General features: G+C 36.0%; 1 protein-coding gene across 1 annotated transcript in view; it reads left to right on the forward strand.

The window, feature by feature from the left end:
- Positions 1 to 19096, forward strand: part of LOC121430600 — a 37144-nt gene that overhangs the window by 11030 nt on the left and 7018 nt on the right. Inside the window, exons 2-5 of the mRNA XM_041627918.1 lie at positions 13226 to 13444; positions 16205 to 16279; positions 16677 to 16979; positions 18191 to 18334. Of these exons, the coding sequence (XP_041483852.1) occupies positions 13226 to 13444; positions 16205 to 16279; positions 16677 to 16979; positions 18191 to 18334 (741 nt within the window). The remainder of the gene's footprint in view (positions 1 to 13225; positions 13445 to 16204; positions 16280 to 16676; positions 16980 to 18190; positions 18335 to 19096) is intronic.

Below are 19096 nucleotides of genomic sequence, written 5' to 3' on the forward strand. Positions count from 1 at the left end.
TCATGTAATTGAGTTGCCCCAAATGCTATATTTTATCTAAATTCTAGATAATTCTAGATAATTCCAGACCTCACATTATCCTGCACTCTGACGTCAGAGTGTAGGATAGTGCGTTTTTTAAGCAAGGGTGCAATTCGCTGAATATCATGTGATCAGATATGGACCAATTACATAACATTCTTGGGAGTAGTACATAACATATTCCACTGTGATGTTAGGGTGTGTGATTAATACGAAACATTGAGGATACATTACATTTTGTCCAATACATCATACCTGTATATAACACTAGTTTTAGTTCAAGCGGAACTGTGTTCAGAAAAAGAAAATTAGGTTTATTCAATGTTTTTCTACCAAGAACTGAACAAAATAGGTTGACACCTGTTTTATTGAGTTCGAAATTCGTTTCTGCAACTTATCTCATTATAAAGGGGACTGATTGTTCACACGTGTAAAAATATGAAACAATATCAAACAAACATAATAAAATGGAAAGTGGGGGTGTGACATCAATTCAATTCAAATAAACATTTATTTTCCTCCATTTTACAAAATTACTTCATTTTTGTTAACAAGAATTCACTTCAAATCAATTTCTATAAAGAATATAAATATAAACAACTTATGTGTACAGAGGAAGGCGTATGTCCCTAGAAGCACATGCTTGTAGCGGGATACGCCTGTGGACAAATATATACAATACGCAAAATACAATACAAAGATAAGAAGGGCTAGGAAAGGAGAAGAGAAGTAGGAAAGAAAACGGGGAGAAAACGAGAGAGGGAGAAGTGAGCAGGAAGGCGGGCACGAGTTACCGAGTACCGAGCAAATAGAGCGTACAACAATGTATGATGAAAAAAAAATAATAATAATGCCGCAACATTTGCACATTATTCATGTTAACTTATAGATCAAAAGGAATATAAGGTATTAGGATATTCAAGCATAGGATGATAAAATCGTTTTTTTAATCTTAAATTTTAAGCTAGTTGCTGACAAGGATTTTTTTATGTAGTCTGGAAGATCATTCCATATTTCGGGCCAGAATAACGAATGTTGTGTTGAAAGATAATCTTTTTGTGTTTAGGAATATAATGTATATTTGGTTATTTGTTCGGGTATCAAAATGATGTATATTTGATACATGCGTAAAGAAATCACGGCAATTTTCTGGAATTTGAGAATTTAAACACCTGTACATAAAATTACATTGCTGAAGTTTATTGATGTCGTTAAATTTCAGCAGTTTCTGGAAATGAAATAAAGATTTTGTGTCTGTTGGTGCTATGATGTCGTTCTCAGAAATTATACGCACAATTTTATTTTGAAGGGAACATAATTTTTTAAGATGGGTTTGGTATGTGTTAGCCCAGACCAAATTACAATAATAAAAATATGGCAAGATAGAGAAATAGAGAGCAATATAATGTACGTAGAACCGGTTTTGGAAGATAAAAGCTTATGCGATATAAAATTCCGATATTTTTCGCTACCTTGTTTTCAATTTCATTTATGTGATGTGACCAAGTTAAATTACTGTCAATGATAATACCAAGAAATTTGTATTTTCGACTCTGGGAATAATTTGGTTATTAAGCCTAACTTCAACATGATTAAAATCTATATACCTTGTAGAGTTACGGAAAATAATGTAATTACATTTTTTTAAATTGATTGTGAGTTTGTTTGCACTGAACCATTTACAGACATTACTCAATTAAGTATTAACAGTTTCACACAAATGATAAAGATTTTTATCAGAATAAATTATGGTTTTATCGTCAGCGTACATGATAAAGGAAAGAAGGTTTGATGAACGATATATGTCATTGATAAATAAAATAAATAAGAGCGGGCCAAGTAATGACCCCTGTGGAACTCCACATGTAATTGTCCTATGTTCGGACTGAACAGAGTTATATAAAGTACATTGCTTACGATTTAAGAGGTAGCTAGAGAAAAGATCAAGGGCAGTCCCACGAATACCATAGTTATTTAGTTTTGATAAAAGTATAGTATATGATCAATCGTGTGAAACGCTTTTGACAGGTCAATAAATATTCCAATCGCTAATGAATCGCGTTCAAAATAGTCAATGATTTCTTTTGTTAATTCAAGGACAGCCAATTCTGTTGAATGGTCACTACGGAAACCGTATTGAGATTTAAAAAGACAATTGTTTTTTTTTCAAGAAAGTTATAGGTCCTTTTACAAATAACCTTTTCCAATATTTTGGAAAAAATAGAGAGGACTGATACGGGCCTGTAATTCTTAACCTGTTCTCTATTACCGGTTTAAAAAATTGGAGAAATTCTTGCAGTTTTCATTTTATCTGGAAATATTCCAGACGCAAGTGATAGATTAAATATATGACACAAAGGTTCGCTTATTAATTCGCTTACAAGTTTGACAATCTTAGGAGAGCAATCATCTAGACCCGGGGCCTTGTTGTTACCAAAACGCATGACAATGTTACATATTTCACGTTGGGTTACCGGACTGAAAAACAATGATTTAGAATTTGGTTCAGGTAGATACGTTTTGAAATCTGTATAATTTTGAGGAGTGGTGTTAGCTAGCCTAGGACCTATTCCAACAAAGAAATCATTAAAAGTATTTGCTATTTGGAGTGGGTCTGTCGACACACTTCCATCACAAACTAAAGAGTTGGGGTGATTTTTCTTTTTTATTCAATATTGATTTGATCAATTGCCACGTACGGTTTATATTGTTTTTATGTTCTTCAAATTTACATTTATAATAACATTTTTTAGCCTGTCGTTTCAAATAGTTAACGTTTTTAAGAGAGTCTTTGTATTTAGTTTCGTTTCGAACTGTTGGTTTATGGATATATTTTTATAAAGACTATTTTTATAACGTATAGTTTGAAGCAAGCCATCGGTCATCCAGCATTTAAGTTTAATTTTCTTTCTAGATGTTTTTTTTTTCAATGGAAAATTGCTATTATACATTGCACGGAATTTGGTTATGAATGTTTCATATGCTTGATTCGCATCTTGCATATCTGAAATATCACCCCAATTTTAATTTTCAATTTCATTTTAAATTTCGCAATATTGCATGCCGTAAAAGCCCTACGAGGTACCACGTGATCTTTCGATTTAGCTTTAATAACATCCATGTCGGTTACGTGAAATATTGGTAAGTGATCAGACACGTCTGAGTATAACAGTCCACCTAAAGTATGTAAATCAAATTGATTAGTCAAAACATCTAAAAGTGTAGCACTTGTTTGTGTAATTCTGGTGGGCCGATGAATTATAGGGAGAAAAAATTACTAAAAAGACAGTTTACAAAGTTTTTAATTTGAGAACTAGAGTTATGCTTTAAAATATCCATATTTAGATCACCCATCAAAAATATCCGTTTGTTTTCCCTGGAAAGACGAATCAAAAGGCTATCAAACTCCTCGATAAATTCATTAATGTCCAAAGATGGGGCTCTGTACAAAGTTCCTACAATTATTATTTTCCCTGCGCACTGTTCCAGTTCGACAAATTGAGAATCACATATTGTTTCGCTTAAGTTAAGGTCATTGCGTTCTAAGAAATTAAAAGATTCATGTACAAACATTCCAACTCCACCGCCTCTGGAATATTTCCTATTGTTACAAACGAAAGTATAGTTGGGCATATATACCAGGGGACTTTCGAATCTTAGCCAGGTTTCGGAAATGGCAATTATATCAAATGTAAAGTCCAAAGAGTTAAGACAGGTTGTAATGTCATCAAAAGAATTTAAGACTTCTAGTATTGAAGTGAACGCTGGAAAATTTTCCACTGCTCGGAACATCAACATTCCCAAATATTTCATTGAATTTCTCAGAACTGTAGTATCGAGAGTCATTTGAACTTTCAGTAAAGAATTGGAAGTCAGGGTCAACATCATTGTTTTGGATAATACTTTCATGTGCTAAAAAAGGATCAAAATGTAAATGAGAAAGCCTGTAAAATTGTTTTCTGGGGGTTCGTCAGCCGATATTACATCATCAAGCTCATTGTTATTTAATTGGTTAAAAGGGAATAGGTGTTCAAAACAGCGTTTACAATAGGAAAAATAATTGTTCCAGTCATGATTTAGACATATTTGCTTACACACGTAACAATATTGTTGATTATGTAAAAAGTCTTGAAATTCTTGTATGGGTTCACCCATGATCATCATGAAAATGCAACGTTTTATCATGTAGGAATTTAAACCCTGACAGATACCTTTGACAACAATATTATTAAGATCTTTTAGGTTGCATTTTAGGTATATTGTAGCTGTGGCTTTCGGATAGATTACATAACAACATATGTGCATTGTTGTTGCATATTGAATGAGCTAGAATAAAATGAGTATATTTTGAAAGTGAGTTCTACGGCTATTAGTATACAAAGCAACATCACGCCCACTAGAAGGTTGGTAAAAGAGAATAAAATTGACAGAAAATGGAAAGTTATGTAAAGAAGAAGAGTTCGCCCTTGTAATTATATTAATTTGATACAAAATTAATAACATTGTGCGTCTTAATCCAACAACAAAATTCATCATATATAACACAAAAAGGAGCCTTAGTAAAGCAAATGGAAATTTAGTGGATGCGTCTGCATCAAAAGTAATAAGCTAAATAATAAGTAAAATAAAATATACGGCTTTAAATGCTTTCATTATTTTCCTTCTAAATTTTCCTAAATTATTTTCCTTCAGCAGCCTTCCTAATATAAATTCATGATGACGTGCATATAGACCTAACTATTTTCACAAAATATTGATGAACTTTAAAATTCAATAACTTTGGCATTTTTTAATCAAATTTTCAGCATTTTGCTCTGTGAATTTTACTCTATTTATTTATATATTTAACAAAGACAAACATTGAAACAGTGGAAGCAAGGAGGAGCATGTAGGAACATAAATACAAACTGAAATAAGTAAGAGATGCTTACAATATAAAATTCATATTTATAATTATCGTCATCATCTTTTAATCTCTTGCTACAATATGAATAAATAAAAGAAATATGTTTATTCGATTATCGAATAAATTCTATTGGGAGAGAATACAAGTTTTAGTATGTAAACAAATATTGACTATGAACCAGTTCACTGCCCTTCAGAAGGAGGTCAAGTTCACGTGTACTTCTGTTGGGGGAAGTCGGTCAAAACGCGCACCCGGAAGGATTGTATCACATTAAAGCGTGCGCGGTAATTTTACACATCCGAAATGCGCCAATGCTCTGAATGCGCGATCAGCGCGGATGAAATCGAGTCATTCACTTTCTAATTTCCGTCCGGGAAAGACATTTTCCCACCTCCCACCCCTCATTCCTCTGTATTGATGTTCCTTAAGGTGCATTTACGGATTCCGTCGATATATTTAATCAGCGGATTTTCTTTTAGCCCAAGGGTTGAAAAAAGAAAGAGAGAGAGAAAAAAAAATAATAATAATATATATATATCTTATCAGTATAACATGCGAGACGGGCACAAATGGGTAGCATGAATGAATAATTAGCATTCACTGTGCGGGAATGGTAAAACATGATTACTATGACACATAACACATGTAATTGGTAGAAAACCGTGACTATTGGCCAACAGATGGTTGGTACAAAGCTATTACCTCATGGTTATACTCTAGAGGAAGTTTGGACTTTCAGTTGTCAATGGGGTGGCTAAATGAGTTTGCATGTCTTGTTGCTTAGTAAGATTCATTTATGTATCTTCATAGGCTGATTTTATGGTTTTGTAAAGAAGTGGATGGCTGGTTGGGGTTGTACCAAGGAGTAACTCCTTGGTTGTATACATATTTTGGTTGGCTGGTTGGGGTTGTTAAATATTTGGCTGGATGGTTGGGGTTGTTATCAACAAGACTTTAGGCCAACAGGTGGTTGGTACAAAGCTATTACCTCGTGGTTATACTCTAGATGAAGTTTGGACTTTCAGTTGTCCATGGGGTGGCTAAATTAGTTTGCATGTCTTGTTGCTTAGTAAGATTCATTTATGTATCTTCATAGGCTGATGTTATGGTTTGGTATAGAATTGGATGGCTGGTTGGGGTTGTACACATATTATTTTGGTTGGCTGGTTGGGGTTGTTAAGTATTTGGCTGGATGGCTGGGGCTGTTATTAACAAGACTATTGGCCAACAGATGGTTGGTACAAAGCTATTACCTCATGGTTATACTCGAGAGGAAGTTTGGACTTTCAGTTGTCAATGGGGTGGCTAAATGAATTTGCATGTCTTGTTGATTAGTAAGATTCATTTATGTATCTTCATAGGCTGATTTTATGGTTTTGTAAAGAAATGGATGGCTGGTTGGGGTTGTACCATGGAGTAACTCCTTGGTTGTATACACATATTTTGGTTGGCTGGTTGGGGTTGTTAAATATTGGCTGGATGGTTGGGGTTGTTATCAACAAGACTTTAGGCCAACAGATGGTTGGTAAAAAGTTATTGCCTCGTGGTTATACTCTAGAGGAAGTTTGGACTTTCAGTTGTCCACGGAGTGGCTAAAATGTTTGCATGTCTTGTTGCTTAGTAAGATTCATTATGTATCTTCATAGGCTGATACATGGTTTTGTAAAGAAATGGATGGCTGGTTGGGGTTGTTAAATATTTGGCTGGATGGTTGGGGTTGTTATTAACAGGACGTTGTAACCTGTAAACGACATGCATCTTGGTTGTTTTTTAGTACTTGGCAATTTCATTATCATTTCTCGAAGCATGCAGGGGATGGAATGACCAAGAGCTCTGTGAGCCAATGGCGGGGAAAGGCCAAGATTATCGGATATTTCGTAGGGGGATCCCCGTCCCAGGCAACTGGGACACTGGGTGGAGCCACCATCCTCCCAGCTGGTCACGTGACTCGTGACCCGGTTCCCCCTATGTGGTTAATTCTTAGCCTTACTCTCTCCTTCCTCTGCAGGCATTGACATTTATTGATATTACTGCGATACACATGTTTGTGAAGTATTGGTGTATTAATTAATGTTTGATATTACTGTGATACACAAGTATGTGAAATATTTGGGTAACAATTCCCGAACGGAAATTAAAAGTTGAGAATATGGCAATATCTGGTATATCGTGTAGTATTTCTTCTCACAATAGAGTTGGGAGGAAAGGGATGGTTACAAATTAAATCAGCAAAGTGAGTGCATCATATATGATATATATGAGGGAAAATTCGGTGCATAAAAGTGTAAAACTAATAGTTGTACCATATCAAAAATTAAAGCTGCTCTTTTGTCATTAAAATTGTTCTCGTTTAAGCTAAAAGTTAAGCATCAGATATTTATGGAATATAATTCAACATCGGATTTTTTGCACCAAAGTAGGACATCTACGGTGGATAATGCTAAAGGTATGTCCTTTTCAGTAATTTGGCTGCCACCTTTAAAACAACCACTTTTCTGGATGGGTATTTCGGGTAGATTTTTAGTATGTTATTCCTGAGGTCCAATAGGAATAAAGAGAAAATACGTTGAAAAACCTTTTTGTTGCAATTTGTTTGGGGTAGGGGTATATTTTTGGTCGCATATTGACCAAATATTATAAGAGAAGAATAACATTTTTGGGGGGGCAGGAGTCATTGTTGAATTGCTGTGAAAAGAAATAGTTTGTCAATGTATAACATAGGTTTTATACATTTTGGACGATGTGCACATGCAAATCTCCATCCCCCTCCCCCCTGCTATATGATATAAGTGAACTATTTGCAATGTGATATATCCACCCTGGCTCTAGCATCATTAATATTAGACATAAGTATGTTGCTTAATGCATTTTGTAACATTTCCAATATAATACAATAAAATATTTTCAACTTTTCCTGATAAATTATTTTGATTTTCTTTTCATGTTCAGGTGTGAAATTATTTTTTCTATTGATTGTTACGATACTGCAACAAATAACAAGGAAGATTTTAGATTTTATTTCCTTTTTTATTACAGGAAATAATTAACCATATATACAAACAAATCATAAAAGGATAATGGTCTTACGTCTCTTGAAATCAGTTCTGGTGTTATTTCAAATTTATGATCCAGATAAAAGTCCAAGTTCACAATGATGGCGATGATGAAACCGATGTTGAAGCACGATGAATACCAAGAGTCACTGTAATGAGTTGAAATGTCCGTGAAGACGATGTTGATGATGATTAACAGTCGATTTCAGTAATCCGTGCTTTAAAAAGCGTTCATTAAAACAGGTTAATGATCTCGATGAGAACTGAGAATTCCTTTCTCAAAATAACAGCAAACAGTCCATTGACGGCGGGTAAATAATTCCACAGAAGATAAATATTCCAGGTGGAAATAAAGTCTGCTCTGACATAAAGTCTGGCGTAAAACTCTGAGTTCTGATCTGATATGATCTGATCTGATGAACTGATCTGGTATGATCTGATGATGTTCTTGAAGAAACTGTCACCTTATATATACACATTTCAACTATTCTAGATACTTCTAGTATTCACTTAAAAAAACATTCTCCTTCTTTCTGGAGTAATCCAATTCTAAAACATTCTTGAATTACCTCATTGAAATCAACATGTCAATAACATAGCTAATACATGTACGATTGTCCTTTTTCCACTGTGGACAGGCTCTATTGTTAACATTCTCTATTGTTTGTATAGTGTATTATCTCTCTTGGGACATACCAGAGATAACAAAGATTATTCAAAGATTACTCATGTGTAACACGGCTGTACTATAGAGCCTTCTGGAACATTCTTAATCATTCCAAAATATCCTTAAAGGGGAAATAAATAAATAAATAAATGTAATTGCTTTTACAATTCTTCTTATATATAACATGATATACAAAAAGTATCTGAGAAAATAGCATTTGACTGATGTTTTACCATTCGGTATATAGGAATGCTGCTCGCATATGACGTCACAAATCCACTAACTACAATTATAATACGTTTTAATTTATTAATGGAATTTTCTCAAACCTTCGGTAATTTTTTCTGCTATTTTCACAATTAACTTTTTGTCAGCGTGAACTTCTCCTTTAAGAGTTTTCAAAGTGATTCAATCACTCAGGTTGCAAGAAAAGCAGACAAAGTTATGTAGTTCTGAGGTCTTTTGTTATTACAGACTGATTAATCATATCCATTGAACTGTAGTCAGCAATCTTAGTGTTGGAAATATAATTAATGGTGACTATCATCTGATCATAGAGATATTAACCAAACTTCAATTCAGCAAAATTAGTTAAATTGAACACAACTGGTGACAGTCGCGAGCTGTAAGCGCCAGCTGCTGCCGCGCAACACCGCACTCTGAATGAGCTATAAGTCGAGCACAAGCGCACAGCCTGTCAAGGAACCAGCCATACAGCTTTGATGATAAGCCAAATTTGCATCAATAATATAGGCAGATAGAACTAGGCAGATCTTGATATTTTATAGAGGGTGTTTCACAAAGATTTAAGTAATAATAGTAATCATACTTTCTTACATAGCGCTCAATACTTACTTTGTGAGAAGTCTCTAAGCGCTCTACAGTATATACAGCATAATTACCATGGCTTTAGCAGTACCGGTGTTTTGAGATTTGCCGCAGAAACACAGATTTGCCGCAGAAAATGGGAGTTGCCGCTGCGGCAAATGTTTTATGAAACGGGCCCCAGGTGTTACGCGCTGCGTTTCAAAGAATGAATTCCTGCCAGGTACCCGTTTACCTTACCTGGGTTGAGTGCAGCACATTGTGGATCAATTTCTTGCTGAAGTATGACTTAGAGTCGCACTCAATACCGATGAGTACGTGATAAGCAACGCGCGATCTTATTGACAAATAAGAAGCAATGGGTGTCCTCCTAGCATGATCTGACCAATGCGGTCATGTCTTTCATAACGATCAAAACGAGGCATTTAAGTGCGACTCTAAGTCATACTTCAATCTTTGTGAAACCCCCCCCCCCCCCCCCCCATCATTGACATGAATCAATTAGATCTAGATTGCAAGTATCTTTCTTTCAAACTTTAAAATACAATGGCTACAATACAAACATACCCAGTGTTTATTTCGAAAGTATATGTTGGGTAGTTATTCATTTATAGGTTGTTTTGGCAAAGGATCATTCTCCACCCCTCGAGGATGAATAATTCCCTCTATACTTTCGAAATAAAGGCCTGGGATGTTGCTTTACATCCTAATTTTAATACGTTAGAACAATAGATTTTGATAATCCAGCTGGTAGTTCATCCTGTCTTAAGATTGCAAAAACGCCGGTGGTAATTCAACACCAACCTGGTATCTATATCGGCCCACACCATAGAAGCGTTGAAACAACACCAGTTAATGTTGGTTTAACACTAATTGGTTAACCTAACACCAAACCGGTGTTGTTCCAATTACACCTTACACAGTGCGTAACTATGATTTTTCACAGGAGGGGGGAATTCGTCCGCCAATAAAATTGACAAGCCAAAAAAAGGTCTTTAACCACAAATAAAAGATTTCGTACCAGAAAAAAAATTGTTCAAAGGAGCGGCCAGGCATCAGTTGTGACCGGTCAGGGGGGACAGTCTGCCTCCTCTGCCCCCCCCCCCTCCCCCGTAGGTACGCTTGTGACCTTACACCTCTCTGGTGTGGAACGAAATAGATACCAAGGTGGTTTTTGCAGTGAAGTCTGAACCAAAGTATAAATAAAACGCTGCGCTGATTAGCATCCATTTCCTTAAGTCACGCGTTCAGCAGAACGCAGATTAGTATCTGCGCCATCCCTTCACAAGACTTGCCCGGTAGAGACATCTCGCTGACCGGTGCTGTGACGTCCAAGGATGGAATAGTGCACAATTCCATCATTGACGTCACGGAAAAGTGCATAAGTGCATTATTCCATCACTGACGTCACGGGATAGCAAATTTTTAATGGGCGTTTCATTTCAACGCGATTGCAAAATAGTGAAAATATGTTTGGTTACATGATTTCTTTTAAGCCAACCAGCATAAAAGATTCATATTTTGTAGAATAGAATAACTTTTATACAACGGGGCCCTGTGTCAGATTAGCAGAGATGCCTAAGGCAGGGGTCCTCAACCTACGGGCCGGGTCCGGCCCACAGAGCTTCCCAATCCGACCCGCAAGACTCTGCTGGGTATTTTTAATCACGAAAGTCACAATATGAAACATAGTTCAATATGATTACATTGTGCATCCATGTAGACCTAACCGTAATAAAAGTAATGGCAGTCAAATTAATTCGACTTTTAAACAAAGTTAAGTGCAGTCTTTTCTGTCTGTTCGATTTACTTTCTTATTAGATGAAAAGCGCTGTTCTCACCATGTTTGGATCTAATGTAATGTACATACAGGTGCGAAAGTGCATTTTTCCCAATGAACATTTCAAAGAACTAACTCATACCGAAGCACCTTGTCTTTTGACCAGTGAATATTTGCATCAGTGCTTTCATCTGGCAATTACACCTTTTGTGTCAAGGTTCAAGCAACTTTGTTGACAGTGTCACTTTTCCCATTGAAAGTGATTAGGAGACTGACATCTTTATTAGAGTCTACAATAGACATTTTCACTATTATTCAATCTACTTTGACTACAAAAAATATTGATACTTCAAGACATTATCTGTCTCCCCAATTATACCAGGTATATGTATAGGTACACAATCTAGATTCCTTTTGACAAAATACTACAATTTTGTTTTTAATATTGACTCTCGCTGTATTTTTAAAAATTCTCTAATTTTGCCTGCGTTTCATATGAAACTGTTATAAATTTGTTGGATTAAATGCTCCCCAAATAAGGACCAGATTGCATAAGAGAGCATCTAGGACCCCGAACGCCAGGGTCTTTTCGCTTCGCGCACATTTTTGTTTCTAATCATCTTCACCCTGGCCCTTTCAGGTTTACTTTGATTCTCTCTGGCCCTTCAAAAGAAAAAGTTTGAGAACCACTGACCCAAGGGGACCAGATTGCCTAGGTCTGTTGTTTGTCTTACGTATTACAAGTGTGAATCAAATATACCAGGCCTTTAATAAAATTCAAATGAATAGAGGGATTATTCATCCTCGGTTCTACCGTTAATATTACAATAAGTAATAAGTAATTACTTGAAATATATATGTTCATATATGATATTCAATATTCTGTTAAATGTAAATAATAATAATAAATATACGTTTTATTTACCCGGCGCAGCCACTTCAGTTGGAACTGCTCTACGAGCGGACCCTGCATAACATAATAATGTTATTTATTACCCTTCTCCAATCTAAATACTGAGCGCCTAGCAAGAAGGCAGAAGGTCCCATTTTTGTAAGTCTTTGGCAGTGGCGGACCGTGAGCCGGAGGAGACAATGATTTGATAGGAAATGTATTGTTTCGTGAACAATGCTGTGCCCCTCCAATGCTTTGTCTCCTCCGGGTCACGGTCCACCACTGGTCTTTGGTATGACTCGGCTCGGGATCGAACCCACGACATCCCGTTCATGAAGCGGACGCTCTACCACGTGGAGCGTTGTGGCCCAGTGGATTAGTCTCCGGACTCTGAAACAGAGAGTCGTGGGTTCGAATCCCAGTCATGGCGTAATTTCCTTCAGCAAGAAATTGATCCACAATGTGCTGCACTCAACCCAGGTGAGATAAATGGGTACCTGGCAGGAATCTATTGCTTGAAACGCAGCGCGCGTAACAGCTACACTGCTAAAGCCAGGGTAATTATGCTGCATATACTGTAGAGCGCTTAGAGACTTCTGACAGAGTAAGTATTAAGCGCTATATAAGCAAGTATGATTATTATTATCATTACCACTGAGCCACCATGACAGGTCATCAATATAAATGTATATTTACTGGTATCCATGACATTTGCTCCGGCGACAATTGCTCCGATGGAAAATCCGCCCGTTAAACCAAGCATAATACCTAACTTCGAAAACTAAATAAACCCTAATTGTTATCTTTACATTATTCTAAACCAGAAACTTTATTACAATCCTAACTCTAACCATATGCTCTCTAAGATATTACGACCGGAGCAAATGTCGCAGGAGCAAATGTCGTGTCACCATATTGACTATGAGCTTAGTCAATTACTCTTTGTCATTAGTATTCAAGTGGCTTGAAATAGGTTTCCTTGGTGTGACTGTATCGTTAGGTATGGTAACGAAAAAGTGCACAATTATGCAGGTAAGATTAAAGAAACCGATTTGTTCTTTTTATATATATATATATATAGATGTGAGGCTGGTGGATGGGGAGAAACCAAGCGAGGGTCGATTAGAAGTCCTTGTACCTGATTACTCTACTGAATGGCAGACAGTTTCTTCATTTCGATTCGGATACGATGAAGCGTCCGTTATTTGCAGAGAGCTCGGATACCCAGCCGCCAACAATGAAGCTTCTTGGCGATTTGGGAGGGTCCCTCACTCAAGTTTAGGGATAGAATGTAATGGAGGTGAGTATTTCCCCTCTAAATTCATGGAAAATAAATTAAAAGTATCATCAGGGCCTCGTCTTACAAAGAATTACGATCGATCCGATCAACCTCAGCTGTATGGAAATCCATCATTGTCATCAATTTTTTCTACAGACATGACAGAAAATCTGGACAATGTACTTTCTGAACACACAGAAGCACAATGAATATTAAAAACAAAACTATGAACGTATGAATATACATCATCTTTAGAAAATATTTGGAATAAACCTGCATCTCAGATGTTGACGTTGCTGGCTTTCCATAGTTGCGATTGGTCAGATCAATCTTAAATCTTTGTAAGACGGGGCCTAGATCTGCTTCGAAAGGACAATCGTAGCGTTGTGAAGTGGAAGCTAGGTATAACCTACTCACTACCACTGTCGTGCGATCATGTATAGGGGAAAAACTTCCCAAACCAATTATAAGAAATTGCAAACATTACAAAATAGGGCATTGAAAACTGTATGGCAGGTTGATCATCTATATCCATCGAAGCTCCTTTATTCTTCGCTTAATATGGATAAGCTAAAAATTTGCTAGGCCGAACACTTGGCCGTTGTCATGTTTAAATCCATATATTGTCTTGGCACACCATATCTTAGCGATATATATATATATTCACGTAAATCTATATACAAAACTAGGTCTGGCTTTGAACTGCTCCAAAACTGAATATGGCATAAGACGTTTACTGTTTCAAGGCGGAAAGCTATGGAACAAGTTAATATCGTACATCCCTCCTGAAAATTCTCTTACTGCCTTCAAGATAAAGATTCGGACCACATTAGCTCAACATCTAGTATAATTCCCATTGTAATTTGTAGTCGTACCTTAATTTGTATAGGATATATTTACGTTTTCTATTATATATGTATTTGTTGGTACGGTATATTTGTATTTTTAAACGTGTCCACTGGACCCCTCAGAAGAACAGCCTGTGGCTGAAGAGGGCCATCCAGCGCACGAGTGGAGAAGAAATGAATGAAAGTAAATAAATAATAACTATAATAATATTAATAATAAATAAATACAAACAAGTGAATATACCCGAATCTGAAGGCAAATCAACTCAACGAATAGCAGCAGACGATATAATTATATGCACCGACGATAAACTTCACGTGGCTGGGATTAATTGTCACTCGTTCTGTTAGATATAATTTATATCTCATTATTTTGACAAAATTACGAAACTCGGGGAATTATTCATATACATAAGAATATGTAACACCTCCTACTATTTTTTAATTACGATAAAAAAAATTTTGAAGCAAAAAGTTGAGGTAAATTAAAACTAGATGTAAAAGATCATCCCCAACATGCTTGATTGTAAACAAATCATCACAGACACCCATAGCTTGCTCGGCCTTGGCTGAGAGAGTAGATGCACGTGTTGCACAGCTCTCAGTCGGCATTTTGGATGGTTTGTTTACAATCACATATCAGCTACGCATGATGGGGATGATCTTTTCCATCTAATTTTAATTTACTTCAACTTTTTGCTTCAAAAACGATTTTATCGTAATTTAAAAATAGTACGAGGTGTTACTATATTTTTATATAAATGAATAATTCCCCGAGTTTTGTAATTTTGTCAAAATAATGAGATAGAAATTATATCTAACAGAACGAGTGACAATTTGTCGCAGCCACTTGAAGTTTACCGTCGGTGCATATCGTCTGCTGCTATTCGTTGAGTTGATTTGCCTTGAGATTCGGATATATTTACTTGTTTGTAAGTACAGATATATCATTTTCCTTCTTTAGAGTAAATTTTATTGACAGAGGGAAGAGACTCTGTCTGGATGGTCAGGCTGGAATTAATTTTTATGGATTTATTTTGGCACGCGGTTCATGTTGCTAGTACTAGCTACATGACATGCATGAACCGCGTGCCAAAATAAATTCATTTTTATGGATTTATTTTGGCACGCGGTTCATGTTGCTAGTGCTAGCTACATGAACCGCGTGCGAAAAATAAATTCATTTTTATGGATTTATTTTGGCACGCGGTTCATGTAGCTAGCACTAGCAGCTGCATGATCATGAGTTGGTAGCGAATCGGCATGCAAGTTGAATTGTCCGACTCATCATCATAGACGTAATTCTCCTAATTTATCTCCATCCACGTTACTGGAGCTAGAAACTTCATCATAATTTTCTCCATCTTCAAAATCATCAATTCGAAAATCTAAAATCTAGATAAACTTCTGGGTTTTCTTTAATTTCGTGATCGAAGTATTCAGTGACAGTGTGGATAAAACGTACCCTCGCAACAGAACAGGTTTTGCATGCAAGTGGAGCTTGACGTGGGAGAGCCAATCACGTCTCTCGTACACTTATACACGTTATAAAAAAAAACAATTTCGCGGACGTAATTGTGCGTGTTTGAAGCTTTCAGAGAGAGAACTTGAAACTATCAATTAAGTGAGTTACATGGGGCTCCATGATAAATGATTTACACCATCGTGTTCCTCTTTTTCCCTTTGATTTGATATATAATTATTCATTTTTACGATTTTCAATTTATTTCTACTTTAAGATCAATACGATTGCCACGACTGATCTAGTATGATCTTCTAGAATTTCTCTACGATTACGTACGCCATTTGAATCGTAGCGCAAACCGTGACCAAGTTTTACCTGTTGCTTATTATTGCGATAGTCATTTGTCCACGTGGTCACAGCCGTCTGTGAAGTGATGATTTTACCTTTTCTTTGTCCCATTTATTTCAGATGAGGAGAACCTTGCCGACTGTTCTGTAGATCCCGATCATACTAATTTTTTTGCCTCAGAAGTGATGTGCTACGGTACGGGTATCACTGTTTGTTTGAAAGTTAATCTCAATAAAAACAATAAATATAGACACATGAAAAAAACCATACAACACTTTAAATCAGACACACACACACATAATGTGATAAAGGGTTTGAGGTTTATTCTGTTTATACTTCATCAAAAATGTCAAAAAAAATAACACAGAAATTACAAATTGATCATGTTAGTGGGCATACGTGGTTTATGAAGTGAAAATATCAAAACTATAGAATACATTTCAATTATAGATTACTATGAAATATTTTTAAGATATGTTTCTCTTAATAAACGGACAGAATTTCAAAGACGTTACGAATGTTAGCGGCCAAGACTGCTCAAATTGTATAATGTAAAAATAATACGATTATAATATCTTTCACTATTTGGTAGAGAGGGGATACATAGGATGTTACCCACTTGATTCATCTGAGTTTACCAAGCTTCAAATCCCTTGCGGAAACAGATATGCTGACAGGCTTAACCTGACAGTAGAAAACTGCATTTTGTGGTGCCGTCGCTCTGGAAACATCTATAGCTATGCCGGTTTAGTCAACGGTGACACTTGCCTGTGTGGGAGTGCGTCTCTCGCCATCAACCAGTCTTCGAGGGTATCTGAATCGTCATGTCGCTCTGGATGTACCGGAAGAAGAGTAAACAATTGTGGTGGTTCGTCGTATGTAGCTTTGTTAAACAGTAAGATTCAAAACGTTTTCAAGAATTGAATGGCAACAAACGGGAAAATTCATTTGTAGAGACGTACAAAAGAATACACAGGTGCACTGCAGCCTTTGGTGGCTACGTGCGATTCTGCCATTTTATGAGGAAAAAGTGACTTGTGTTTAATATAGATAATTGAGAATATACACCACTTCATTTGATCACAAAAAATATGAAATACATAATGGAATGTATATCAAAAGTCTAATTGTGTCCTGAAATTGGTCGAAATGCTGTATTATTACAGTTTCAAAGCGTAAAAAACATATCAGCATTCGAAAAAATTTTAAATCAATTTTTTTTCCAAAGTTCCACAAAAATGTCCACAATGCCAAAGATAAGATAAACAAAATCAAATGGAATGAAATTAGATTGTTGGAATACGTTATGTTGTGGTGTAATGTGTCATAGTTACGGATGTGGCTAACATGGGTTATCATTATTATTATTATATTGTAATATTTGATGATAAAATAAATAAGTTATGACTCGATGAAATGCAGTATATATGCCAATTGAAATTAGTTTAATATGAAAAAAAAATACACAGAGAATTTTTTCAGAAAAATTAAATAATAAGAAGGTAATGAGTCTTTGAATGTTGAGATCACTAATGATATCGACTTATCCCCTCCCCCTTGACAATGTGACTAAAATGTGTGATGTCACATCTGTACATCCCCCCCATTATTTTTCTACATAGTTTACTTAAATTGTCACTTTTATCAGGTCTATCCATATATCACGTGTTTTCTTTTTATTTATGGGGAAGAAATGTAATGGAGGTTTTACAAACAAGTAAAATGTATCATGGACAAGAGTTTACTATAAGAGTGAGGAAACGTGTTTTTTTTAGTGTACAAGGGAGAGTTTTATGGTGACATCACAAATCTTTGCCGCATTTCCAATGGGAACATTTCCAAAGCATGACTGAAGTCGAAATTCGAAAGCTCATGGCCTTTTTATTGTTTTTCCAATTGTTATCAAACATCCATTGATCTTATTTGAGCTTTTGAGTTTTGTGTTGTTGGTTTTTTTTTCATACAAGTTAACGTGTTCATTGGGATCGGGTTTCATTCTACGTTAAAGACGAGTTTTAGATTTTAAAATTTAAGCTTATTTCCCATTAGGAGTAAAACGGCTACTAAAGTGATGAATTATCTATTTTTGTTGTTGTTGTTTTTCAGTTGAGACAACAAAAACACCACAAAGAGTATCAGACACTACCGACTCTAGAGAGATAATAGATTACTCATCTTTTTCTCCTGGGACATCATCTCTGTCTGGAAATTACATATGTAATCAGAAGACAGAAGTACAGCATTTCAAAGGTAAGAATGAATGGGTTCACTTCATTCTTACATTAGAGGCAAAGATATCCTGAACTTTTTGGAGGTTTTTCTTTGGGTCTGATGTAGCCGTCATAAAATCTTCAAAGGTGGCCAATATTTACCAAATTAGCATGGTTGTTTTAGTTAAAATCGACTAAAATTGGTTTAAACGGGAAACGAGATACATCTGACGGGCATAATATAAAGATATTGCCTACCTAGAGTTTGAATATAACATTTCCTCTCCCCGACGGAGTTATATTTTTCCCAAGGGAAAGTGTTATCCCGAGGGAAAAATATAGCTTCGGAGGGGAGTTGAAATGTTATTTATTAAAACGATAGACCAGGCAATATATGTTATATTATATAGTATGTGGTTTCGCCATCAGAAATGGCATTCATCATCTGGCTCAAACCCGAAATTCTTGCTACAGCTCTGATCCATCTACGTCATAATAGTTTTTTTTTAAATACATGTACATTAAGCGCGTTCTTCATGCAATCGACGCGTTAACACTAGCGCGTACATCAACTTTCTTGTTGCGCAACTTGTTTGCAGCGAGTGACGTCACCTTAGTGGAAATAACGCCGCAATTGAAAATACTACGCGGTATATTCCCTGAGGTGACGTCAAAACCTAGAATATAAGAAATGCGATCCTTGCAGCCATGGTCACGTGATGGCGTATTGACCTATCACTGATTCGAATCTACATAACCTATGTAATATCATTTAATATTGCATCAAAAGCTCTTTTAAGCA

This window comes from Lytechinus variegatus, chromosome 17 (genome assembly GCF_018143015.1).
Source record: "Lytechinus variegatus isolate NC3 chromosome 17, Lvar_3.0, whole genome shotgun sequence".
Lineage (NCBI taxonomy): Eukaryota > Metazoa > Echinodermata > Echinoidea > Temnopleuroida > Toxopneustidae > Lytechinus > Lytechinus variegatus.